Genomic DNA, 27,776 nt, shown 5'->3' with positions numbered 1-27,776 from the left:
TCAGTGGGTGTTAGAATCGGTGAAGGGCTCCAGGATCCTACAGATCTGGGGTGGGACTAGAATTTGCATTGCTAACAAGTTGCCAGGTGCTCATCTGGCAGCCACGCTTGTCGAACCAACCACACTGGGCTCTCGTAGAACCAAGATGTTTGGTCAAAAGAAGAATAGCTGTGTCATGCGGGAGACCCTGCTCGCTGTGCCATGTGTCGTGCAGGGCAGCCGGCGGGGTCTCTGCTCCCGCTTCCCACATAAGAACGCAGGATATGGTGAGGCCAAAAAGGAACACCCACGGAGCCATAAGTAGGGGAGTCATATCACTATATTCTCTCTGGCAGCATCGCCTCTCTACAACCCGCTCTTGTTAGCTCAGCCGCCATCTTCTTGCTAGCCCCCATTTTCTTGCTAGCGTAGCCACAGCAGTTATATTAGTGGCCAATGGCTCACTGGTTACAGCTGACGGCCAACTAGCCACAGCTGATGGCCATCCAATCACAGTTGATGGCCATTTACTACCTGAGCCAGCACCTTTCCATGTGAGGCCGGGAGCCTGGAAACTGCTTTCTGGGGCTCTGCCCCCACACTCCACCCCTACAGGCTCTCGCCTCACAATCTACGCAACAAGTGTCTTCGTGAGGGGCCCTGTGCGAGGAGCCTGGAGGTGAATGCAATATCCTGGACATAGCCAGGCTCTCTGAGCACAGCCAGGGTTTCTCAGGGCACCACCAGTACTTCTGGGCATAGCCAGACTTGGGCTTCTTAGGGTACCCACCAGTCTCCCCGGGCACAGCCAGGGCCTCTCAGGGCACTGCCACTCTCTGGGCTCAGCCAGACTTCCTGGACTCAGCCAGGGCTCTCAGGGCACTGCCACTCTCTCTGGGCACAGCCAGTCTTCCCGGACACAGCCAGTGTTCTTAGGGCACTGCCACTCTCTCTGGACATAGCCAGACTTCCTGGACTCAGCCAGGGCTCTCAGGGCACTGCCACTTTCTCTGGGCCTCTCAGGGTACCATGCTGGAACAGCGGCTCACAGTCAAGGTGCTTACATATTCTCTATGGTGGCCGGTCAAGACACAAAAGCAAACATCCGCCAGTTCCACTACATGGTGGTATGTTCCCAAGCAAACAGTCAAGCGGTCCATTAAATTAGGGATGGAAGGCAATTCCCCATAGTCCATAGTCATTCGCCAGGGTTGTCCTGGGGGTGAGGAATGACCTTGACCTCATCCTCATCTCCCACGGAGGACTCAGGAAGCGTTTCCTCCTGGGACTACAAGTCCTGCATCTGGGCTGCCTCAGCAAGCACTTCCCAGCCCACAGGGCCACAACGACCTTAGCTTTCTCCGGCCTTTGCTGGTTGGGGAACCCTCCACATCTTCCCACCCCTCCACATCTTCCCACCCCTCTATGGGGGTCCAGCTCTCCGACAGCTACTCCTCCTGGTCTTCCTGTGACTGAGTGTTCATACACACAAACTACTCCACCACCCTTCAGGGAGCTTTGGCCGGCACTGTACCCTGCTTACGAAACTGAGCTTTTATATGTGTAAACTGCTCTAGTACATTCCGGAGGGTTTCGGCCGACACCACACCCTGCTCGCTGCACCATGTGTCGTGCGGGGCAGCCGGCGGGGTCTCAGCTCCTGCTCCCCACATAAGAACGCAGGATATGGTGAGGCCAAAAAGGAACACCCACAGAGCCATAAGTAAGGGAGTCATATCACTATATTCTCTCTGGCGGCATCTGCCTCTGCAACCCGCGCTTGCCAGCCCAGCCGCCATCTTCTTGCCAGCCCCCATTTTCTGCTAGCGTAGCCACAGCAGTTATATTAGTGGCCAATGGCTCACTGGTTACAGCTGACGGCCAACTAGCCACAGCTGATGGCCATCCAATCACAGTTGATGGCCATTTACTACCTAAGCCAGCACCTTTCTATGTGAGGCCGAGAGCCTGGAAACTGCCTTCTGGGGCTCTGTCCCCACAAGCTGCTATTTAGGGAATGTTTGCTGTGACACAAGCACTGTACTTGCACCCTCCTTGGACTGTCTCAGGTCGCCCTGATAGTCTGCAGGAAGCAGAGGCTCTTGTTATCCTCGTTTTGCAGATGCGAGCACTGAGGCACAGAGAAGCCAAACCACACGGCTGAGGTCACACAGATTCCAGAGCCTGTGCTCTTAACTGCTAAAGTTTCCATAAATGGTCCCCAAGGTGGGGCTTTTGGACCAGTCGTATCTCGGGAACTTGTTAGAAATGCAAGTCATTGAGCCCCCTCCCAGACCTGAATCAGGAACTGTGTGAGTGGGCCCAGCATTTTGTAGATTCACAAACCCTCCAAACCTGCGCCGCCCACAGGGGCTCCCAGGTGCAGGCTGCAGGGGCTGCTCTAGCAGAGCAACAAATGCTGCATTCAAATCCCGTATGGCCCTCTGTGCAGAGGCCTGGAGCTGGGCTGAGCAGGTCCAGTGAACCTGAGACGTATTTGCCGTCCAGACCTGCCCTGCCATGTGCAGTCATTCTCATCGTTCCTCTGGAGTTCCCACTGGGATTGTGTCCCTGTGTTTGTCTCCACCCTCCCTTCCCCGTCCCTGGCACTGACCTGCATAGAAATGCAGGCAAAAACAACAAAAGGAGCCTCCTCGTTCAGCTTGCTGATAATGAGATGGCCTGGAACCGAAGCTCCCAATCCTTCGCCACATTAAAATCTGGAAGCTTACAAAGCAAGACCCAGCCCCAGCCCAGAACGTCCGATTTATTCACAATTCTGATACATTCCTGGGTATCCATCATGTTTTTACAAACCTTCCCTCCTCCTTATGGGTTCCCAGGAAGCCCTTTGCTGCCCACAGACACACTGCACGATTCCAAAGTGCAGCTGAGGGGGGCGGAACACTGGTGGCCAGAAGCGAAGGGCTGCTAGGTAGGCTGGGTGGTGTGGGGCCTTCCAGGAAGATGCCAGCCCAGCAGATGGACAACCCTCCTCTGCCTTCCTTCCCCGCAGGGCAACACCGTGGAGTCGGAGCACTTGTCCGAGCTCACTGAGGAGGAGTATGAGGCCCACTACATCAGGCGGCAGGATCTCAAAGGCTTCCTGTGGCTGGACGCCAAGTACCTGAACCCCTTCTTCACACGGCGGCTGACCCAGGAGGTGGGACATGGGCCCGGCCCTGGCCAGGGGTCCCTTGCCTTCCTCCCTCGGGGCCTGCAGTGGCCAAGAGTGCGGTGGGCACAGGGAGGGCCCACGTGCTGTGTGGGGAGGGGCAGCCAGGCCTCCTGCTCCTGCTGGCTCTCCGCCTCCCAGTCCCACAGGCTGGCATCTGCTGTTTTTCCTTTGCTGCCAGATTTAGTGCTGGTTTAATAATAGACTTGTTAACAGTTTGCTTTTCCTGAATGATAGACTCGGGACATTGATCAACTACTGAATCTGAGCTGAGGAGTGGCCCAAGGCTCGGGCTCTTGTTCGCCCCTCCAGGCACTGCTGGCCCCTGGGGGACAGTACGTGGGGCACCCTCAAGGCCACCAGCTTGGGCCTGCTTTTCTGAAGTCATCCTGCCCCATGCAGGCTTTCGGGGTGGGGGTGGGTTCTGCCGGCTGCTGCCACCACCCCCTTGTTTCCAAGCCCAGTCCCTCCGTTGGCCGTCACCATGCTGTCAGTATGCGAGCTCTTACTATGAGCCAGACGCTGCACCAAATGTTTTTCATAATTGCTTCGGTTCATTCTCCCAACAATCCTGGCAGCAGATGCAGCTGTTACCTCATTTGACAGCTGGGGAGGCTGAGGCCCAGAGAGGTGAAGTGGCCTCCTGCCCCCTCTCCCCATTTCTGAGTAACACCTGTTAGCCCCACCCCCACAAAGAAGAATCCCAGCCCAGTCAGTCATTTACCGGCTTAAAGTTGCCTGTGGCCATGCCACCTGCCTCCCATCCCCCCGCAAGGTACAAAGCAGCTCCCCATCCTGCCTCTCCCTGACGCTGACCCTGAGCCTGACCCACTGACAGGCCTTGGTTGTGTCTTTGTCCCAGGACCTCCACCACGGACGCATCCAGATGAAAACCCTCACCAACAAGTGGTATGAGGAGGTGCGCCAGGGCCCCTCTGGCTCTGAGGACGATGAGCAGGAGCTGCTGTGACCCAGCAGGGCCCTGCCATCGGCCCCCCCAGGGCTCCCAGGACGACACCCGCAAGGGCCCCCAGGGCGTGTGCATTTGGCTGCTCTTCAGGGAAGAAGAAAGCGGGGTGAAGCCAAGGCAGTCTTCTTAACCCGGAACTTCCTGGCCCGGGGCCAGCTGGCGTCTTCTGAAACATGTCCCTCCCCCTCCTCCTGGCCAGACCTCTGCAGACCGGAGGGACCACCTGTCCAGGTAAATGTTCCCTTACGATTCTGCAGTCCAGGCAAAGTCACCTGTCCAGCCGCTGTGCCTAACAGGAGAGCTCCTGCTGTGGAAGCTGTCGCGACTGGGTGTCCTGGGCGCTGCCTTCATAGCGACCCCAGGAGCGACACGCCGAGGCCAGGCCCTTCCCTACTGGAATGAGTGTCGACCAGCAGAGCGAGGAGCCAGCTGCCATTTTCCTCGTCATCAAGGTGCCTCCAGCCTCAGCAGCAGCCATTCTGACCTGAGTGGCAGGCCCAGAAATCTGGAAAACCTCACACTTACCCCCCTTTGTGATGTTGCTTGCACACCCTGAGAAAGAAAAACTGAGTGACTTTTCTCTTCTTTACCTCTGATTGGCACCTCGCAGGCTGTCCCACTGGGTGGCAGGCAGCTACTGCCCTTCTCTGGGAATACTGTGAATGTTTACACTGGTACTGACATGCGGACACAGGCCCTTCTTTCCAGCCCCACTGGAAGCTGCATCCCTGGGTCTTTTGGAGTAAATGAGCCTATTCTGCAGAGTCAGAGCGCCCTCTGGAGGGAAAAGCTAGAGGTACAGGGCTTATGCAGGCCAGCAACTGCTGTCTGAATTGTTTCAATTCATGCACTTGAACAAGTGGTGAGAGCCTAGCAGTCGCCTCCCTCTTCTTGATTCCCTACTCTCTGCCCTTGTTTGTCCAGATGCCCCTTTTCCTGGGCTCCGCGGGGGTCTGCCCACCATTTACGACTGATCTTTCCTCTTTCCCAGTACTCTACTGTTTTGGGTCCCATTTGTCCCCCATGTCAGGGTCCCAGCTCACCCAAACACTAAGGCAGGGGCCAGAGACTGCCCTCTCCCCAGGTCTCTCTCTCTCTCTCTCTCTCTCTCTCTCTCTCTCTCTCTCTCTCTCTCTCTCTCTCTCTTTCTCTCTCTCACACACACACACACACACACCCTGCCCCTTCCCTGTGGGCCCAGCCCCTGGGCCATCTCAGGCTGAGGAGCTGCCAATCATGTCCAGATGGAAGGAGTTACTGCCTCACATCCACCCCCACCCCACCTTTAACAAGCCTTGTACCTGCTTGCCTTTGCCCATCTGTAGGCTGTTGGCAATTCCCACATGTGGCTCAGGGTCCCAGCTGGAGCTGGGGCTTGGCACTCTCTGGGTGGTTTCATTCATCGTGTGCATGTCCTCGGTTCTCAGTGGGGACCCTGGGCTGGCAGCAAGTACGAGTCCATCTCTTCTGCCTAGAGCAGCGTGGCTCTGGATGTTGGGACCTTCCGGGCCCCTGCCCTAATCCCTTCCCTTCCCCAGAAGTGTACGTGTAAGGCAGGCAGGCAGGAAGCACGTGCTTTCTTTTGTATGCATGAAAGTAAATTTGTACTTGATAGAACTAAAATATGATCATTTTTCTTTTTGTAATTTCCCACCCTAACTCCAAAATTTGAGCCAAACAGGATTCTTTCATTCCACCTGATATCCCCACTGGATGCATAATTCTGGTCTCTGTCATTTCCTATTTCCTTTTAGTGGAGAAGTAATAGATGTGGTCAAAGGCAGAGGGACCTTTGTCCACAGAAGGGGGCCAGGGGCGGGAAACTGAGACCAGATTGTTCTCTCATTCCCCAACTCACAAGTAATTTATTTTCTCTTCTAAAATTCAGGGTCTGATCTCAGAGGTGGAAGTTGCATTGCGAACTTAAGAGCTTACCAGAAAAAAAATTTTTTTGGCTATGAGTTCATAGAGTAAGCAATGAAAACAGGATCTTCTTGATTCAGACTGCCCCTTGTCACCAGGTTCCTCCTAACCACATTGAGCTGAGACCTGAAAATGACACTGTAATAGAGAAGCACGGGGAGGGTTTACTTACTAGAAGTTCCCCAAGGCTGGGCTATGGGGTGAGGGGACACCTTTCCTGGCCCCGGGCCTGGATCTCCCGAGGCTCTTCTGCCCCCTGCTGGCTGAGTGAGGGTTTAGCCTGGGAGAGCGTTCCCACAGAAATGGGGGTGACCCATGATCCTCAACCCTATTGCAAAAGGCAAACGCCCATACAGATCTACTTTGCTGGTGGTTTTTTTCAAATGTACCGTGTTTCCCGAAAAATAAGACCTAGCCGGACAATCAGCTCTAATGCATCTTTTTGAGCAAACATTAATATAAGACCCGGTCTTATTTTACTATAAGACCGGATCTCATCTAACATTATATAACATAAGACCGGGTCTTATATTAATGTTTGCTGATTGTCCAGCTAGGTCTTATTTTCGGGGAAACACGGTATTTGCCTGAGAATCAAAAATTGCTGCTATCTACCTTTACCGTACCTAATAATTCTATTATTTAGGGCAATAAATGTCTCGATTTTTGTAAATCCAGCGTAACTGTAACTTCTCACCTATTTACTGTCTGTTAGGTCTAGACCACAGGACAGGAGAGCTGTAGCAGGTAAAGAAGGTACTTTAGAGGTGAAGTCCGAACTCAGTGAGCCCCTGCAGAAGCTGGCCGGTTAGCCAGTGAATTCAGAAGATATACCTGTCTCGGGGAGCTGGGTGGCAGCAAGCCCCACACCCCAAGACTCCTGTAGCCCCTCCACAGTAGGCCCTACGATTCTGAACGTCTTAGAAGAAATCTCGTGCTTTCTGCAGCCCTGTCGTAGGATCCCTGGGAATAACCATACCCTGGGCTTGGGGTGTGAGGCCACACAGGGAAAGAAGCTGGCTTTTCCTAGGTCCCCAGGGATCAGGTTTGGGCTGGCCTGGGCCAGGGCCAGGCAGAAGGTCGTGGGGAACTCATTCAGCCCAGGGGCAGAACCGAACCCCTCCCACCCCCAGGCCAGCCACCTCTTTTCACAGTGGGAATGGCAGCCAGGCCCTGGCGGTAGTGAGGCCCAGGGGCAGCCCTCAAGTCGCCCGCGTCAGCCCAGGGAGGCGGATTGGCCTGCTGGTGCCTTGTGGGCAGTGGAATGCAGAAACATTGGTGAGTGGGGCTCGTCCTCTCCTTAGCACTCACGGCCAAGGTGCCATCAGCAAGCAGCCTGAGGTCTCAGTTCCACGTTCCCACGGTGCCCTCACATTTGGCACTGTCCTCAGCGGGGTGGCCACAGCCAGGATCCCACTTCTGCCTTGGTGGGAAGAGCGAGGGTGGGGCAGGGTGGTGGCCGGCTTCTCCTCAGCCAAGTCATGGCAGTCAGAGGTGCATGTGGCCTTAGAACTGGTCCCTCATTCAAGTACCGGAGGAATTTTAGCAGCAATGATCTGCCATTGATTAGAACTTCAAATGCAACGAGAGGTGCTCTGATCCTTCCCCCATCCCCTCCAGAATGCAGGCGTGCTTGTCCTGCTGGTTGGTGAGTAGGAAACCACATCTGAAACGCTCCTGATACAGCAGCCAGAATCATTAAGAAGCTCTTCTACCAGGAACCCACTCTCCAAAGCCCCAGGCCATGTGTCTGAAATGAAAACACCACAGTAAAGGCTTAAAGGGAATTAGTAGCCACACTCCCTTCCATTTAGGCTCCTGCCATTTCTCACCCAGATGGAGTTAGATATTCAGGGACTTCCACTGTCACTGGCCATATGACAAAAGAAGGAAGACTTTCTAACTTACCCTCGTCCACCCCTGTCCAGGCTGCTCGCATGAGCTGCCTGACGTCAGGCTGAGAAAGCTGAGTGCAGCCGCGGGGACCTCGTGGCCCTGTGATTAATCGCATGGGGATATGCGGGACCCCTGTGGGCCCGTCAGGCCGTGGAAGAGCCCAGGAATAGCTCACTTCTCACAGCCCCAGCCCTGCTCTGAGGAGCTGCGAGGTTCGTGACTGAACCAAAGGCTTTCATGTTTTCTCCAAATACAGCTGTGCAAAGCTTGATTCGTTCTCAAGGTGAATCAGAATCGTGTATTCTTTTAAGCAATTTTCTTTGTCAGAATGAAGGAATCTTTTTTTAAGTACTGCTTTTTTATTTGTTTTATGGACCATTCGGAAGGCCAGGCTTATTTTGTCCTCCCCCGAGTAAGCTGTGAGAGGCATTTGGCAGGGCTTGGTTCCTAAGAAATGATTTTCTGCTCTTGATGGGGCTTCAGATTGTGGAGGGGAAGATGGGTCAGAGATGGGGGACCCTCGGGGTTTTGGCATCAGCCTGGTCCTGGGGACAGAAGGGACTAAGAGCCCTCTGCACACACAGGCAGCTGTCAGATGATGCTCTGATGCAAATGGGGAAGAAAACAGGTCTTTGCTTACTGAAAAAGGGCCACAAGAATATAGTGGTTTATACTGTGGCAAAGTGAGCTGTACACGGCTACCTGCTGGCGGGAGGGCCAGCTGGTTCAAGCTTTTTGGAGGCCAACATGGGGACACCTATCAGAAGCCTGGAAATGGCCCACGTTTTGACACAGCAATTCTCCTCAAAGGACAAAACAAATGTGCACAAAAATTTGGCTCCAAAAATAGTCATCTTGACAATATCTGTAATGAGGAAAAATTGAAAATAATTTCTTTGCCCATCTCTAGTGGATTGGTAAGAAAAACAGAATATTTACCAGCAATTAAAGATTTAAGGATATGGAGATAAGTGTATTAGGCAGGCCTGCCTCTTGCCACCTTTAGAGAAAAAAAATTCTTATCCTCTCAAATGTTTGAGATTTCAAAATGACAAAAAGATGAATCAGAGTAGAAATCTTGTTTTTTGCATGCAGATAGCATTCCTCAAACACCCATAATCCCTGACGTGGCAGGCTGTGGGCTGCCCATCCAACCACCATTTCTACCCTGGGCCCTGGTGTCGTTGCTAAGGGTAACCACACGCATCGCATCACGGGGACAGGGGACCCACTCCCAGTCTGAGCCGCACCTGGTCATTCCACTCCCCTGGCCTGAGAATGACTGACAAATGGGCCTTTGACCCAGGTCTGGCAGGAGAACGGAGCAACGTCTTGAGGAATGTCTAGAACTGTTGCCTCACTCTCAGAAAGACACTGAAGGAAGGAAGCACCCCCTTCCATTGTCTGGCCTCTGCCCCCATTATGTGAGGCTGTCCTAGTACCTGGACCTGCTGAAGCCTTCTTGAGATGAGGGAAGACCTCACCACATGCTAAGGATGGCAGAACAGAAGGGCAGAAGACCTGGAAGCTTTTTATGACACCGTCGCGCCGATGAATTAATCAGTCCTGGAACTGACCTCCCTCCAGATCTCATTACGTGACACAATATGTGTTCTTATTGTTTATGCCACTTCTGGTTGGGTTTTATGTTACTCACCACAAAAATAATCCTGATACAACTTCATGAAGTGAGACAAGCAGATTCCAAAACAACACATATAGCATTAGCCTGTAAAAATTAAAGCTGTGTTTACATATAAGAAAAAATCTGGAAGGCCAGGTGCCAAATTTTAACTTTGGTTTTGAGTGGAAGGATTATGGGTAACTTTAAAAATCTTGTTTGTGTATATTTATTTCTTTCATAAGAACATGTTATCTCTTTTCAAAATGTGATTACAAATGACACCAGAACTTGAGGAGCAACACATTAAATGGGGAGGTTTGAGGTGATGTTAAGAGCACTAGGGAAACGGCAAGTCTCATCATCCTCAGGTGAGAATCCAAACTGAAAGAATGACTTTGAAGAGCATCTGGCAATACCTAGTGGAGGTAAAGATGCCTGCCACCCTTCGACCCAGCAATTCCTCTCCTGGGCTTATGCCCTAGAGAGCAAGGCTGGCAGCCCCACCCTGCCCCCTGTTGTTGTGCTACCAGAGAGCTAAGAATGGTTTTGAACATTTTCAGATGATTGAGAAAAATTCAAAAGAAGACTTATGTTTCATGACGTGAAAATTACATGATATTCAACTGTCAATGTCCATAAATAAAGTTCTGAATTTTTAAATTAAAAAATTATGGAAATTTGTTTTCTCTCTTGTTATATAAGTACGTACTTTTTTTTTTTTAATTCACTATCTAGCCATTTACAGAAAAACTGGCCTGCCCTAGAGAAATTCTTACCCACTCATGCACCAGGCAGGAGACTCATACAAGATTATTTGTAATGACAAGGTGTTGAAAACAAGCTAAATAAATGATTGTAACTAGAATGGATAAACTGACCCAGTAACGCAGTGGAATACTATACAGCAGTGAGAATGGATGGATGAATTAATGAAACTGGAATGAACACATCAATGTGGCTAAATCTCAGATGTTGGGGGACGTGGGAAGAACAAGCTGCCGAAGAGTCCCGCATAGGAAGTACATAGAAAACCATGCAGAACAATGGGAAACTGGTGCTTAGGGATGCAGACAAATGGAATGAGTGTGAAGCAAGGCTGGAAAGGTCAACACCAGGACCACGGGCCCCTCTGGGGTAGGGGAGGGAAGGTGAGGAACTGCATGTGGACACACTCCACCCACCCACCCCGCTTCCCCAGTAGCCCTGATGTTTCATTTCCTAACGGAGCCACGGGCAGCCAGGAGTTCATCATATCTGCCAACTTGCAGCTGCTCCTTACGCGCTCGTAGCCTCGGCCTTCTCCCCGGCTCTGTGCTGAATAACAGACGCTCTCCAAGGACCATCCCAGGCCCATGACGCCCTCATCTCAGGATTAGCTCTAGTCATGGGTGACAAAAGCAAAATTAGCAGTGGCTGCCCTGGAGTCCTTGAGAACCAGGAGTCTTAGCACGCGGGGGGGGGGGGGGGGATAAATGAGGTTCAATGAAAATCCTGTGGTCCTGAATTTTAGTTTGAGGTATAAAGATGAATTTGTGATGTATTTTGTCTTGTTTTAAAATGTCAATCTGTTTTGCTTTGCCCATTGGAAACAGTGACCAACCTGGGGGCAGTGAGCTCCCTGAGCGCTCAGACGGTGGTGTCCAGGTGCCATTTCGCAGTGAAAGGACCCAGGTCTCTGGCTAAACATCTGATTCCGGACTTGGGCAGAACACATACAAACAAACCCGGAGCACCGTGTCATCCCAGAGAGTGAGGAAGCAAAGAGTTCAGGGTTATGTCAGAGATCTCAGGAGCCAGCTTGAAGAGGTTCCGACTGGCCAAAGACGGGACTTTGAACATCAGTAACAAGACTAATGCAATGGACTGAAACACGAAATATACGGAAATCAATGAGTTCAGAATGACTTTTAAAAAATGAGTCATTCTTGGGGGAGTCTAAGATCGACTCATTATTCTAAATAAAAATAAAGGGAAAGAATTAAGCATTTATCCCGCCTTTCTTATACCACTGGTAGTCAAACAGTAGATGAGGGAAGTTTCTTTTTCTTTAACTTAAAAAATAATAATCATGGATTTATAGGAAGTTGCAAAAAATAGTACAGAAAGGTCCCATATACCTCGCACCCAGTTTCCCCAGGGGTAACACCTTGCACAATTACAGAACAGTATCACAACTAGGAAACTGACATGGGCACAATCCACCAACCTTGTTCTGACTGCACCAGTTTTACACACACTGTGTGTGTGTGTGTGTGTGCGCGCGCGTGCACACGCACGCATGCTTGTGTGCAGTTCTATGCAATTTTATCATACACCATCCCAGGAAAGTTTCTTTTTTTTCTAATTTTATTGGGGAGCAGTATGTTTCTCCAGAGCCCATCAGCTCCAAGTTGTTGTCCTTCAATCTAGTTGTGGAGGGCGCAGCTCAGCTCCAAGTCCAGTTGCCATTTTCCATCTTTAGTTGCAGGGGGCGCAGCCCACCACCCCATGGTGGGCTGAACCAGCAACCTTGTTGTTGAGAGCTCGTGCTCTAACCAACTGAGCCATCCGACTGCCCCACCGGCAGCTCAGCGGCAGCTCGTTGTCTTCAATGTAGTTGTGGAGGGCGCAGCTCACTGGCCCATGTGGGAATCGAATCGGCAACTCTGTTGTTCAAAGATGGCGCTCTAACCAACTGAGCCATCTGGCCGCCCCCAGGGAAGTTTCTTTTTATGGAAGTATTCCAGTTGCCAGAGAAGGAACACTAGAATTGGAATATCTCCATTTTGCAACTTCCAATGAAATAATGGAGCTAAGGACTCATAACAGCCTTAATGGCTGTTAATATCTCAAAGGGAGAGGATGCGATGAAGGAATACATCTGTGAAGTATTCTTACCCAAAAGACCAACCCCACATCCGAGCACACCTCAGAAGGCAACCACAAGTGACACACGTTAATAGACTGAAAGGCAGAAACCACGTGATCATCTCAATCAATTTAGAAAAAGCATTTAACAAAATTCAACACAGTTTCTTGATAAAAACACTCAACAAACTAGGAATAGAAAGAAATTAATACAATAAAGGCCACATGTGAAAATTTATGTGCCACAGCTCACATCATACTCAATGATGAAAGACAGAAAGCTTTTCCTAAGATCAGGAACAAGGCAAGGATGCCCACTCACCACTTCTATTCAACATGGGATTGGAAATCCTCGCCAGAGCAGTTAGGCAAGAAAAAGAAATAAAAGGCATCCAAATTGGAAAGAAAGAAAATTGTATCTGTTCCCAGATGGTATGATCTTATATGTAGAAAAGCCTAAAGATTACACACACACACACACACACCCGTTAGAACTAAAAAATAAATTCAGCCAAGTTGCAGGATACTAAATCAATACACAAATATCATTTGCTTACTATACATGAACAATGAACAATCTGAAAAAATTATAAAAAATTGCATTTACAGGGTGGTGAACACTCAATGGGATTTATAGATGATGTAATACAGAACTGTACACCTGAAATCTATGTAATTTTACTAACAATTGTCACCCCAATAAAATTAAAAAATAAATTAAAAAAAAATTCCATTTACAATAGCATCAAAAAGAATAAAATCCTAAGGAATAAACTTAACCAAGGAGGTGAGAGGCTTGTACACTGAAAACTACAAAACATTGCTAAAAGAAATTAAAGAAAAAAAAACAGAAAGACACCCCGTGTTCATGGGTTGGAAGACTTACTATTATTAAAATGCCCACACTCCCCAAAGCAATCTATTGATTCAGTGCAATCCCTATCAAAATCCCATTGGCATTTATGCTGAATAGGAAAAAAAAATCCTAAAACTTATATAGGATCTCAAGGGACCCTGAACAGCCAAAACAATTTTGAAAAAGAAGAAAATGTTGGGGGCCTCACACTTTCTGATTTCAAAACACATTACATACAAAGCTACAGTAATCAAAATAGTGTGATATTGGCATAAAGACAGACATACAGACCAATGGAACACAACAGAGAGTCCAGAAATAAACCTTTGCATATCTGGTCAAATGATCTTCAACGAGGGTGCCAAGGACAGACACTGGGAAAAGGACAATCTCAACAAATGGTGTTGCGACAACTAGACATCCAAATGCAAAAGAATAAAGTCAGATTCTTACTTTACAGCAAATACAGTACTTAAAAGGGATTAAAGGCCTAAAACTATAAAACTCTAGAGGAAAACATAGGGAAAATTTCATGACATTGGACTTTGCAATAATTTCTTGGATATGACACCAAATGCACAAGTAACAAAAGCAAAAATAGACAAGTGGGACCACAACAAATTTAAAATCATTTGCACATCAGAGGGCAGCACCCCTGCCACTCAGGTAGCCCCACTGTGAGGGTCCTCCAGCCAGTTTCCCATGTCTCCAGCTGCCGCAGCCTCAGTCAGGAGGTCCCCACAGCCAGTGCAGGGGCTTCTCAGAAAGCAGGCCCTCCCATGAGGACTCTGGGTTTCTCATTCTTGGCACAGGTCCAAACTCACCTGGCCCCACCCATGCACGCCTTATCAGTCCCAGTGGAGATTCCAATTTCCATTCGCCTTTTGACTTCACACACATCTGTTGGGACTGAGCCACGTGGCCAGGGAAGCAGTTGAGCTTCGGCCATGGCTGCGCTTGGGTCCATGGTGCTGGGCTTGGCCAGAGCAGGTCCTATCCCCACTTCCAAGCCCACCATGACCAGGAGGGGCTGCCACTTCAGCAGGTACCAATCTCCTTCGCCACGGGAGCTGGAAGCCTTCAAGGCCAAGGTCACCTTGGAAGAGTGGCTGCCGCTGAAGAGCTGGAGCCGCAGCTCTCGCCTCTTCCTCAGAACCAGGGACCTGAGGCAGCTGCAGGTGTTGGGAGCGCCCTGGGGCGTTGGAGGCTGAGCTAGACGTGGCGGACTCGCCCCGGGGGTCGTCCTGAACTAGCCTTCACAGGCTGCTGCACCACCTCCCCTCCAAGCTCCAGGCCTGTGTCACGGCTCAGCCTGCAGCAGGCCCCGCCCCAGAGCCACCTCGGCCGCTGGCTGTGCCATCTCCAGCGGCCCCAAACAAGGAGTCTCAAGGCCTCTGTCACTTTCAACCTCTCCCGCCTCCTCACATGGGACCTGAAATGTCTTGCCTGTGGAGACCTGCGCACCTGGACCCGCCCCCAGCCCAGCTGGGACCAGGACCTTATTTATGCACAGCCCCATCCCGGCCTGATTTCCTTTCACCCCTTATTTATACGAAGCTGCAGCCCTGACTCATACCAAAGAGATGCTTATTTTTCTACTTTTGTAAACAGTCAGGAATTGGAAAAAAAAAAAAAGAAGAGCCAACTACCAATTTTCAGGAGGTTCAGAGAACAGAGAAATATGTTAAACAGCAGCAGGGCTGCAATAAGCAAAACGCAGGCTCTGGCAAACTGAAGGACAATCCAGTTTTTTCAACACATACATTCAAGGAAAGAGGAAGATGGGGCCCCTATACTCCCTAGGGACAGTCTACAGAGGAAGCCTGGCTTAAACACCTCCACAATTGCCATGTGGAGACCATATTAGGGCCCTGATGCAAACAAACTTTTTAAAATATGGATTTATAAGACAAATGGACATGGGGACCTTGACTGGATATTGGTCGCTAGAAAGGAATTGTTATAAAAATTTAGATGTGATAATGGTATTGCGTTTTAAAAGTCCTTATCTTTTAGATACACATACTGAAATAATCCCAAATGAAATAGATGTCTGGAGTTTCGCTTCAGAGGAATTTAGGAGTGGGGAAGTGGACGGATAGGCAGGAGGAAACCAGGCTGGTAACTGTCGAACCACTGGAGCTGGGTTCCATGTACGGGAAAGTCCGTTATATTCCTTTTGTAAATGCAAAGGCTTTAAAAAGGAGCAAATGGGAAAAACGTGGTTTAAGGAAGATAATAGCATCAGGGACCCAGCCCCTTCCAGCTACTGCCCCAGCCTCTTCTTCACTTGGTGTCTACCTCAGTGTCACATGGCTGCTCCATTCCAGCCAGCACAGCCACTCCAGCCAGGAAGGAGGATGGGGTGGGAAGAAGGGAAGGACTCGTCTTAGAAGCCACACAAAGCACTTTTTCCATCCCAGAGACCAGACATAGTCACATGACCACGCCTGGCTGCAGGAGAGGCTGAGAAAGGCAGTTTTTATTCAGGCTGTCTAAAAATCAGGGTTCCCATTACCCAGGGAGAAAGGGTAAGTGGAGATCGGGGTTCAATCCGGTGTCTACCACAACTCTCATCCCTCTGAGACTGGTACAGGCATGTGGGTGCCACAGATCGGCGCTTGGAGCTGGCAGCAGAGCTAATGGTCTACAGCTGGTAGGCCTGATGATGTTTAAATATGCTTGTCATTTACATATACAAATTAAGCAATCTGCTCCAAGTCTCCGCTCCGCTTTGGATGCAGAAGTGTCTGACTTCCTTTGATCTCCCAGGTGGGGTGTTCTCTAGGAAGCTGCTGTTCCCGGCAGCCAAGATGGCGGGTACCATTTCTTATGCTGTAGCTAAAACCAAACCCAGCATCTGGTCCTTGGTCTGGCCCGAGGCCTGGACATTTGTTCAGCCAGTGCATGAAATGGAGAAACCTGTTTTCAGTCTCTTCCCCAACAGCTAAGCCGCCTCGTGGGGGCCAGCCCAGCAGTGGTCAGCATCGTGGCCAGAGAGGCCCTGCTGGTCCATAAAGTGAGAATGTCCCAAACCACAGCTGCTCTTATGGGACCCTTACAATTTTTGCCATATGTTCTGCTGACTCAACCCTCATTTTAAAAAACACTTTAAATTGATTTTTAAAGAAATCTATCATTGCTGTAAACAGAATAGCAGTATGGCCTGCCCTAAAAAGAAGGTAACTGAAAACCTAGCTAAGATTCTGCCAAAGCTGCTGAGCCTGACACCTGCTTTCTCTTTGTTAAAGACAAACTAGCTTTCAACTGACTTCCTTGGGGCATTGAAATGGATTGCAAGAATTGAAAATGCAATTAATTGTTTTCGTAACATCCTTCAATGTTATTTAATGCCTGTCAGTCACTACCAACAGCCATTTCTCCTGGAATGTGCAGTCCCACTGCTGGGACACAGGCTGAACTCTGTCTACCTGCTTCTCCAGCTGTACAATGGGGACCATAACCGTACCACCTTACAGGAGCACTGAGACTGTTACCTGAGCTTGTGCATGTCAAGTTTCAGCATATAAAGTGCCTGGCTCACAGTGGAAGCACTCAAATGCTGGCTATTGTCAGTTTCATTGAGAAAATGTCATTAAGGAACTAAATATGACTTCAGGAAAAAAAAGTTTGAGCAAATCAAACTTCAAAGCAGGAAGGTGGACATAAAACCACAAACACTTTATTTAATAATGGAAGACACTTTATTATAATTTTTTAAATCATCTCTCAACATTTCAACTCTTGGTAGAAATCAAATGCAAAACATCTTCACCTTTAAATTAGCATATATTTATCTCAGTCACAGCAACCTCATACAGTACGATACACACCGAGGAGGAGCATGGTCAGAGCACTTCCTTTGCAGCCCATGACACGGTACTTCCTTGATGATACATACATTGGACTTTCTCTCCTAGGACGAGTCAGTCGTTCCTGCTTTCGTCCACTATGTATAGGTTACGTGGCATCACAGTTGGTTAAAAGGGTTACAATAGTGCTGGAGCGATCTGGAAACGGAAAGCTAGAAAACTAGAGCTCTCAGGAGGGACAGGCATTGACACTTCTGAAATGTGAAAAGGAAGAACATCAAAGATGAATGCCCAGAATGGGGTGGTCTCAGTAATAAAGTCAGTTGAAATTTAGCTTTACATACACGTTGGATATCTACAGGGATCTACTTGATATATAAAAAAAGAGCCATAGAAGATTTGAAAAACCTTAAAATCACTCAACTGAGTTGGAAGAACATCAGCAAACTCACAGTGGCCTCAGGATTCAGCTAGATTTCAGTTTGTTCAAGAGCTGAATACTTCCTTCCATCGACCAGAAAACCTGCCGCATGTAAATTCTTGTAACATTCTGTACATCACAAACACTTATGGCTAAAATATATTATTAGTTCACAAGGAAGCGGTTTTATTTTCAAACTCTTGCCCCACTCCTGCTCTGCACCCCAAAAGGAAAATCCAGGGCTCAGTCATTCACATGAGGAGTCATGAGGGCCTTCGGGTTTGGAAGCGCTTAGGCTCAGCTGAGAATCTCAGGCGACATCTGTCTGATGGGCACACGCCAACTCCTGCCCACCTTTAGTGCAAAAAGATCGCAAATGTTGCAGAGTCCCAGAAACAGGCGAAGAGAAGAGGACTGAGATGGGAATCCCGAACGAGTTTCCTTCTGAAACGAGACTCAAGAAGTTTGGAGTGCAAGGTTCACACTCGGCAAGTGGCAAAGACCGGGCTGTGGATCCACAGCTGAGGTTCCTGACTCGTCACGAGGTTTTCACAGTCTGCGGGTGCACAGACCTCTCGGGCCGCACTAACCCCCGAAGTGCACACTGGAGGTAGGTGTATATTTATTGTAGGGAAGACAGTGGCTCTCCACCAACGCAGATCCTCTGCCCCCACACTCTCCGCTCTACCCTCGGGCTGGGGCGAGTGGAGGCCATGACATGGGAGGGCACGAGCCCCTCCCCTGGAAGACTAAAGGACCCGGGGCATTTTTATAAATAGCTACATAATGTCTTTAACCACTTTGAAACACACAGCAAGTTGAATATTTATTTAAAAATAAATCTCAAAAATATCTATTTACAGTACAGTAAGAGGGGCGTGTGCAAACAACAGAAAGGGGGAAGTCAGACCTGCTGTGGAAGGTCCACACTTCAATGCGCTGGGGCAAAGTTCACAAACAACATGGGCTGAACTGAGCTGTGGTGGCAACGGGATGACCTTCAGCTCATATTGGACTCAGTTCACCTGTGAAACCTAGAGAGCGGGGAACTCAGGGGCAGGGAGTCCAGGAAGGGGTCCTTGTATTTGGGGCGCGGGCAGCGAAGGGCTGAGCCACTGGAAGAGGCCCAGTGTGGCAGGAGGGCTCATTTCACAAGCCAACAGGCCTCAAGCTCGCCACCCCAGGTGAGCATGTGGAGGTGACCTGGAGGGCCCTTCCTAGTCCAAGGTGGCTTGGCGGTGGGAGGGGGACATGTCGCAAGAGTCCCAGAGCTGGAAATCCTCTTTTAAAATAACAAAAACCAACGGAAGAGGGAGTGGAGAGATTAGCAAAAATGAATCTGAACGGAAGTGCCACCATCTCCCTTCTCAGGTGACAAAGCAGCCATCGGTTGAAATAACTGAGTCACTAAGTGAACTCCCACGTGGTGTGGCCGACCCACAATCCCCGGCAGCTACATGGTCAAGTGCAGGTTTCTGCTTCCCGGATGAACGCATGAACACTCTTCCCCGTGACACCAGCAAGGTCAGTGGTGTAGCCCTTGTAGCAGGGAGGTGCGAGGTCCGGTCTATCTGTACACCAGGTGGGGGTACTGGGCGGACTTGTAGTTCAGCTGGGTGTTGGGCATGAACTTGTGCAGCTCACTCTTTTTGCAGCAGGGGTCGTAATGATAGGCCATGAGGCAGGCATCGCAGGAAACTTTTGAACACTGGGTGCAGGTGTTGGTGGCACCTGGGCGATTACAGAAGCCACAGCGGGAGCTGGCTGTGCCGGAGGGCTTGGATTTTGAGTGGAGGTGCGCCAGCCGGTCGAGGCCCTGAGCGTGGCCTGCATACTTCTCCCTCAGAGCCGATCCTTGGGCCAGGCTGTCATGGGCGGGGGCCTTGCTGGGGAAGGCGCTGGCCTTGGAGGCCGGGGAACAGGCGAGCAGGCTGTCGCAGCGCTGGCAGATGGAGGAACTGCAGGACAGGCCGCAGTTTTGGCACTTGGATACGGCGGACTCTTTGGCTGGGGGTGAGCGCTTATGGTAGAGGGGGTGGGAATCGTTTCTGACCACCCACACATCCGGCCGCAGGGCATCCTGCCTCCGGTACGTGGCCCTGGGTTCCGAGTCTGTGTACAGATCCACGTCATCCTGAGTGGAGAAGTACGTGCCGCGCAGCAGGCCAAGGCCATTGCTGGGGGAGGAGGATGGAAGATCATCCGGGCTGCCATGGGGGGAGCTGGACATGGTCAGGAGCGAGGCGGACGGGCGGATGATCTCGTCCTTGAGGTCGTCCCCCACGTCTGCAGCCACAGGCTCCTTCCGCAGGCTCAACGAGGTCTTCAGGGGTGGCTTCCGGCTCTCCCAGTAGCTGTCGTAGGCGTCCACGGACCTCGAGGGCTTGGTCACGCGCGGCTTGTAGTAGTCCTTGGCTGCCCGCTCGCTGGCCGACTTCTGGAGAGCCACGCGGGCCATCGAGGCTGTGAGATGCTCGCGGCCCTCAGCCCGCCGCCGCAGGGCGTCCGAGCAGCCGCGCACGTCCTCGGCGCTGCTCTTGCGCTCGTTCACCACGTCCAGCTCAGAATAGCCCTTGTCCTTGACTTGTGAGTGGATTTCCAGCATCTGCTCACACTCCACCTTGGCCAGAAAGAGTTCAAAGGAGACCATCTTCACCTGGAGGGTCTCCACGAACTCTTTGAGCTTGTACGCAGTCCCCAACTCGGGCACGTAGCCCATGTAATTCAGGATGGTTCGGATGTCCTCTTCCAGTAACGTGGACTTGACGTAATAAACGAAGGGGCCCGTGTAGGTCTAGAAGGGGGAGGGGGGGAGGGTCAGAAGAAGAGGCGGGACTGTCTGAGACACAAGAAAGGCTGCCTCAAAGCCCAGTACATCCAAGTCTGAGCGCGAGCGCGGGGAACCGCAGAAAGGGAACGGAATGATCTCAACAGCTTCTCACTACAGAAGGCAATAGCTCAGCTGCTGGTGTGAGGGAAATGACACATCACTCCTCTCTTAAGCACAGGGAACAAAGCCATTAGCTTCCTATGTGGGGCGCAGCAGCTCTGCTCCCTACGGGGAGGAGGAGGGCAAACTCGATAAAGAAGGGATCGGATCAGAGGCTGGTGCCTGATGAGCACTGAGAATATTCCTTTCTGGTATTTCTACGAAGGTCTGAAGAAATATGTCAGACTTAAGAGCCTGGCTCGATGCGAACCCTCCTGAGCGATCACTGCCTTCAGAATGGTTCAGAATTCTCTCTCAAATCCAGCCTCCTCACTCCTCCTCTGTCTTATGCCCAGACATCTGTGGCAGCCTCCTAACTGCTCTCCCGCCCTACTCTTGTCCCTCTACAGTCTACCGCCTAAAGCAGCCAGAAGGATTCTCTTCACATGTGAATGGATCCCGGCACTGCCTCGCTTCCAGCCCACTTAGCACAAATCTATGTCCTCTAACCCGTTTCCAGGCCCTGCACCACCGGGGGGCTGCCTGCCTTTCCACCCTCCCAGTTGCAGATGTGAGCTGCCAGGGGCAGGGACCCAGCTAAGAGACGACATGGACAGGCAGGCAAGGTGGGGAGCCCTGGGGGTAACTGTGGTCATTATCCCACAGGCGGTGGGGAGCATGGGCGGGTGTGCGGGCAGGGAACGGATGAGATCAGACTCGCACGAGCCTTCCCGAGAGGGACCGGAAGGGGCAAGAAAGCAGAAGGGAGACCAATGTGGAGGCGCCTGCTTGGACCTTACCTTGATGCTTCTGAATTCCTTCTTCCATGGGTAGAGGAAGAGGTTGATGCCCACCGTCTCCAGCATGCTGAAGGCGCAGTGCAGAGCCCGCAGGCTGGAGGCGCTCAGCGTGCGCAGGGAGCTCTCCACCACCTCGTAGAACTGGAGCAGCCGGAAGCGGTAGAAGGGGTCCACCCTGTGCAGGCTGAGCAAGGTGGCGGCCGCCTCCCGCAGGTGCTCGTCACTGCCAGGCCGCTGCTTGCTGGGGGTGGTGTCCACTTTGCCCTCATGGAACTGCACATACTTCCGAAATAAGTCATCCTTGTATTTCGTATCCATTGAACTGGGCTTCCCCATCCGATCCAGGGACGGGGCTACCTTATCTCCTCCATGGCTTGTGGGTCAGAAGCAGGGCCATTGCTAAAAGCGCTGACATAATGCCCAGCTGGACCAGCGGAGTGCTCTGGAAGGGGGAGAGCAAGACGCACATCATCCCTGGAAATGGTCCACACACCAGCTGTGGCTGCGAGGCCGAGCAGAACCCAGAACTGGCCTGAGGTGCACGGGCACTTCCAGCCCAGGGCCCCGTTCTGCTCATTCATTCAACACATTTACTGAACGTGTACTACATGCAAGGTCATGGTGGACACGAGACGGGTAAGGTCCCTGATGTTGTTGAGCTCGCAAGTGAAAAATATGGCTGGGGCACCTAACCTGCTTTTGTGGGGAGAAGCATTTTGAGAAGCCCCGAGGCAGTGACGGTTACACCTGAAGGATGAGGAGTGTGCCAGGCAAAGAGGTGGGGCAAGGCTGTAACACGAGAGGCCTCAGCGGGGAGATAAGCACCGAGTGCTTACTACGCGCCAGGTGCTAACCGGACTAAAGCCTTCCTTCCTCTCGAACCCTAGGAGATAGGTACTGCTGTTATCCCCTCCTACACATGTACAACTGAGACACAGAGACGGTAAGAAACTTGCCGAAGGTTACAGAATTCTTAAGAAGCTGAGATCAGAGCCCTGGCAGTCTGGCTCCAAAGTCCATGCCCTTCCCCACCACACCCTGCCTTCCGAAGGCAGGAAGGAGCTTGGCTGTGAACACAAAGCAGCCTGCGGGGTGACTGAAGCCACGAGAGGAGGGGAGCGAGTCGAGATGAAGCGCAGTCGTGGCAGCATCCCGCCCCCAAGGCCTCAGAGAGCATGTTCACAAGGGTGAGGCACCTGCCTGAGGAATGCAAAGCCCGGGAAGAGGGACATGATGTACTTGTGGTTGGAAAGAGAGACCACGCTGGCTGCTGGCCCCTGGAGAGTGCTTTTATCCACCTCTGATGGGCTGCATTCCCCTTCGCCTTAAGAGCAGTTTACAGTTCCGTTGGGAGAAGATAGCAGGTTCCGAGCTGGGACACACAGGATTTATATACTCGCTGTCTGCTTGGCCACCCATTACTAGGACATGTACAGATCCAGCGATATTCTGATGCCACGGTGCGGGCAGCGGGAGCCAACGGGATTCACGGAAGGACGTTACCAGGAGGGCAGGCAACAAAGCACAGGGGCGACACACCGATTGCGAAGCCAGGCTGCCTGCATCTCTGGGTTATTGGGGATAACTCACCTCTCTGGGCTTCAGTTTTCTCATCGGAAAATGGGGGTTAATAATAATAGTACCTAGTTGGTGGAAGATGGTATGCTATCAGCATGCAAAGCTCTTCACAGAGCGCTGGCTCGAAGGAAGCCCTTGATAGACAAGCAGCCATTCCTGGTGTCTGAAGATGCTACACCCACACCCACCATGCACTCTCAAGAAGGGAAGAAGAGAGCGGGACAAACATCTCTGACTGCACTTTCACTCGCCTGTCCTGACCACAGCTGCATGGCTGCAGGGACCCTGACCCCATTACTCAGTAAGGTAACCACAGCACGGGGACAGGGTATGTGCTTCCTAAGTGCCTGCTAACTGAGTGAAGCAGGCTCCTGCTGGCAGTGGGGGATGGCAAGGGACCGACACAGAAGCTGCAGAGGGATGGGATGGACCTGAGCAGTCCTTGAGCAGATGTGAGTTCAGCTCAGGAAGTCCTAAAGGCCTACAAGCCTGGCAACTATCATGAGGTCAATAAAATCATCCACATTTCAATGAGGCACGAAGGCTCGACATGGTCAGACCGCTGCTCACCTCATAGCAGTCTGTCCCTTCCCTCTAAGCTCCACCCACATGGACCTTTCTTTCTGTCTGTTCCTCAGACACGCCAAGCTCATTTCCACCTCAGGACCTTCGCACACGTTGTTCCTTTTGCATGTTCTTCCTCTGATTCTTCCCACTGCTGGCTCACCCCCCTTCAGGCCTCAGCCCAAATGCCATCCCTCAGCGGCCCTCCCTGACAGCCCCAGCCCAATAACTCCCACCTTCCCAGTCCCTCCCTAGCCAGTGATCCTGGGGTAATCACCATCTGAAACTATCACCATTATTAATTTACTGGCTTCCTCTCTTAGTCTGCCCCCATTACGCAGTGAGCTCCACAAAGGCAAGGCTACATCTGTTTCGTTCACCATGATGCCTACCTACCACAGAGCCTGGCCCTTAGTAGGCATTTGATACAAGTGAAATGAATGATGCAAAGGATGTAAGCTTCATGACGCCACTCCTTTAGTTTCTCATTTAGCTCCCCCAAGAATCCTGGGCGATGTGTGTGTGTGTGTGTGTGTGTGAGAGAGAGAGAGAGAGAGAGAGAGAGAGAGAGAGAGAGAGAGAGAGAGAGAGAAGGAACAGAGGCTCCATGACATGACATGCTCTAAGTAGCTCAGGGTTAGTAAAAGGGGGATTCCAAGCCTGGCCTTGTGACTTGGCACCTGTGTTCCTCCCACCGCCCCACGATTCCCAGGTTCACAAGCATTTATGCACCATCTACCTTGTGCCAGACCCTGGACAGGGTGCACCGGGGGGTATGGGGTGGGTAAGAGCGGTAGGGGACAGTTGAAAAGACATAACCCTTCCCTCAATTCTAGTTGAAAGAGCTTACTGTCTAGCATCAAAGGACATATGTTCTCTTAAAAAATAAAACCGTATTGCAGCCTGGGAGAAGACATCACTGTCCTTGCTAAGAAAAACCTAAATGCATTTACCACTTTGTATTTCTCTAAGCGAGGCTTCCATCCTGCCTCTGGCCCGCAAGGACTATTTTTTGATACACGTGAAAACAATTGACACAGAAGGCCATCAAGCCTCCTAAACACTGCTGTGAGTTTGCTCCAAGGAAATCAGCCTCGAGCCCATGGAGGCTGACTTTTTTTTTTTTTTTTTTACAGAGTCAGCCACCCTCCAGCTCAGCGGCTGCCGCTCTGTAATCACACCACACTCCACATCCTTGTTTGTTGCTGGCAAACAATAAACAAGGGGAAGGGATCCAAACAGCCCCATTGGTGTCCAAAATCCTAAAGTCAAGGATGGGAAACCTATCCAAAAAGAATCTTGAGTCAATCTAGATAGGTGAGGAAAACGGTGAAAGAAAATGAATGCTAAAAAATAATTAAGGAAAGGAAAGAGAAGGAAACTAACAATTATTGAGGTCCTATGTGCTAAGCATTGGGCTTTCCATTTCAACTCCATCATCCCATTTAATCCTCACAACACTAAGAGAAAACCAAGGCTCGGTCGTTAACCTGCCCAACAGAGCTTCAAAGGGTCAGAACTGCAATTTGAACTTGGGTTGGCCAGCCCTGAGGCCTGTGCTTTTTCCCATTTATCTCACTCATTTATTGTTACAGTTACTACCATTCACAGAGGGATTAGTACTTTAGTACAGGGCCCTCCTTCTGCTGAGGCTCGATGAAAATCAATGAAATCAACACAACAGCCTCAAGGTTACAGAGGAAACTGAGGCTCAGACAAGTCCAAAGTCACAAGGTCAGGAAAAAGTGGATCTGAGATCTGAACCTTGGTCTGATGCCAAAACCCTGACTCAAGCTCTGGGCTGCGCTGCTTTTAAGCAAAGCTGCCCTGCTGTATCTGCTGGACAGCTCTACTCGAAAGGGCTCAGCTAAGCTAGGAGGCCTGGTGGCCCTGTGAGCAGAGTTAAGTTCCAGAAATTCCTGTAGTAGCAAAATTCACATTTTCCCACACAGAATGGGGCTGGAAGAGCCACAAAGCTCTATGATGTAAGCTCGAGGGCCAAGGAAAGAAGCTGGCCAGAGACCGGCCAGTGGTGAAGCAGCTGACATCATCCGTCCTGAATACATTTTCTGAGAATACAGGCTGCATTATAGCTGGTCATAGCTGGTGTCTTTTCGGAGCACAGAACCAGCAATTTATTCCCAGTACTCTGCAAGAATCCAAACACCCTCACTGCAAAAAAAGCGTGCTTACAGGAGACCAGACAGCTCAGTGACAGAGCTGTTAATTTCTCCAAGCAGCCCAAGGACTGGGAAGCCAAGACGTGCCAGTCGGGCAGGAAAAAAATGGCACTGTGAACATTCCTAACGGAGTCAGGCAGGTGCCCAGAGCCAACAGGCCTGGTCAGCACTTCCTGCACCCACAATCTGGGCCCCCTTTCCAAAACAAATCGATGAAGAGATAGATATTGCAGTCAGGGAGGGGGTGGCTTTTTAATAATTTTTTAAACACCTCAGAGGAAAGCTGTATCTGTTTAAAACCCCACTGAATGGAACTGAAATGATTCTGGGTAGCAAAGCATTGGCTTGGCTTTACCTCAGCTGGCCCATTCAAGCAGAAATGTTCCCCAAGCAGCATTTGAAGGCGCCCCCTCCCTGCACAGGCAGGAGCTATTTTGGTCCCAGCACTGCCCCAGTCCACAGGTTTACAGATCCCTGGTCTAGCTTCAGCGGGCTCCGAGTTCCTTCAGCCCCCAAACAGCAGCGGGGGGGAGGGGGGGCGGGGGGCGGGGAGCAATTCAGCCCCCTCCACCTCCGCTCCCCACTCCTTTGCACTCATTCCAAGCCCCAAGCTCCGGAGACACAATCAAGGCACCTTTCACTGACTGTGAAACACCAGAGGGTCCCCACACCCCAACCAGATTCCGGAGAAATTCAGAGATAGGCCTTCCAAACCTCTGAAAATAACCTCGGCGGTGCTGCAATTGGGCTTCCCTGGTGGCAGCTGCCTCTCCGAGGGGCTCTGAAGAAAGCAGTTTTCCCTCCCTGCGGGGGACAGAAGCTAGCGGCTATTCCCAGCCTGGTAATTCCTACAGCCTCCGAGGGCCACGTCAGTTGTGAAAAACACCCGAGACCCAAACTCGGGCACTCCCCACGGGTCTGTGAATGAATTAACAGAAGCTATCATTTACTGGACGTCTGCTGTAGGCCAGAGCTTGTACTTCACACGCATTCTCTCACTTCATCCCCACTACGGTCCTAGCAGCAGGTTCACTCCATTTAACTCATTAATTAGACAACTGAGGCTCAGACGATGAAATGACTTGTCCAAGGTCACACAGTGAGTACAAACCCAGGTCTGCCGCCAAAAGCTGGACTGGGAACCACTATGTGGTACCTGCCTCTCAATGGAATCGGGGTGCCCTCCTGCTTGGTTAGTCTCCGAAAAGGGGGTGTTCCTCCTGAGCTGCCCTGAACCACCTATAGCCGGTCCTAGATGTCTGCGAGGCAGTCCTTGGGGGAGTAGGGATCCAGAGGACAAGCTGGGACCCCGGGGCGCCGAAAATGCGAGCCCGCCAGTCCTCCCGGACGGCCGCGAGGAGACCCCGCTCCCCAGCCGCCGAGCCCCGCCGAGTCGGGTGCCCCCTCCACCCGGGGAAGCCCCAGAGGCTGTTCCGCCCGCGGCTGCCCACACTCACCTCGGCACTGCAGCGGAAGACGCCCCGGCCGAGAGTAGCAAGAAGGAGCCGCGGCAGCCCCCAGAGCCGAGCCCGGCTGGGCTCCCCTGCTCCAGCCGGCTGTAGGGGACCGACACCAGTACTCCCGAGCCAGCGGCGACCCGGAAACATTCGGACCGGAAGTGACGTCCGTCGGAGGCGGGCCCAAAAGGAGGCCGGGCCGCGGCTGCGCGCTGGGCCGAGAAAAAGCCGAGGCCCAAGGGCAGCGGAGGAAGAAGCAGGAGGCCGAACAAACACAGAAGCCGCAGAATCCCACTTTGAGCATTAAAGGGACGCTGTCCGGGCTGGGGCTAGGACCCGGAAATAAAAGGGCCGGAAGTGACGCACGCCAACAGCCCCGGAATGGCAGCTAGCCGGGTTGTCATGGGAACCTGTCAGGAGTTGGGCGGTGGAGTCTCAGAACTGCTAGCACAGGTTGAGACACTCTGGATCTCGAACTCCCGAACTTGGCCATCGTGGGGATGATCCCCGAGCTGCGCTTCCGACTGCGCCTGGGCAGGAGCTAACATTGAATCCCTTGCTACTTTTTTACAGGCGGAAATACCGAGGCTTAAAGAGAGCAAGAGATGCTCAGTATCTCAAGATTGAATCCAGCCTTGGGAGTACTGTTGATGTTACAGTTACAGGCTGTTGTTAAGAGTGGGGTCCCAGCTTGGTCTTTGCCACTTACTAGCTGCGTGACCTTGGGCAAGTTACTTCTCTGAGCCTCAGTTTTTTTCACCTGTA

General features: G+C 51.4%; 2 protein-coding genes and 1 pseudogene across 2 annotated transcripts in view; 2 read left to right on the top strand and 1 right to left on the bottom strand.

Annotated features, from left to right (window-relative positions):
• Window positions 1-5,747, top strand: part of SLC9A8 (solute carrier family 9 member A8) — a 60,921-nt gene extending 55,174 nt beyond the window's left edge. Inside the window, exons 15-16 of the mRNA XM_019726103.2 lie at window positions 2,996-3,142; window positions 4,017-5,747. Coding sequence (XP_019581662.1) covers window positions 2,996-3,142; window positions 4,017-4,124 — 255 coding nt within the window. The 3' untranslated portion in view covers window positions 4,125-5,747. The remainder of the gene's footprint in view (window positions 1-2,995; window positions 3,143-4,016) is intronic.
• Window positions 5,748-14,040: 8,293 nt separating this feature from the next.
• LOC141568061 (interferon lambda-1 pseudogene) lies at window positions 14,041-15,930 on the top strand (annotated as a pseudogene).
• A 999-nt stretch (window positions 15,931-16,929) lies between these two features.
• On the bottom strand, window positions 16,930-27,161 carry SPATA2 (spermatogenesis associated 2). Its single transcript, XM_019726102.2, has 3 exons — window positions 27,012-27,161; window positions 21,233-21,674; window positions 16,930-20,297 (listed from the first exon to the last, which is right to left on the bottom strand). The coding sequence occupies exons 2-3, from the start codon at window positions 21,566-21,568 to the stop codon at window positions 19,071-19,073; spliced, it is 1,563 nt and encodes a 520-aa protein (XP_019581661.2). The 5' UTR covers window positions 21,569-21,674; window positions 27,012-27,161; the 3' UTR covers window positions 16,930-19,070.
• Window positions 27,162-27,776: the final 615 nt, after the last annotated feature.

Source organism: Rhinolophus sinicus, linkage group LG13, assembly GCF_036562045.2.
Source record: "Rhinolophus sinicus isolate RSC01 linkage group LG13, ASM3656204v1, whole genome shotgun sequence".
Classification (NCBI taxonomy): Eukaryota; Metazoa; Chordata; class Mammalia; order Chiroptera; family Rhinolophidae; genus Rhinolophus; species Rhinolophus sinicus.
The sequence above is the reverse complement of the archived record's forward strand: the minus strand, read 5'-3'. Positions and strand labels throughout refer to the sequence as shown.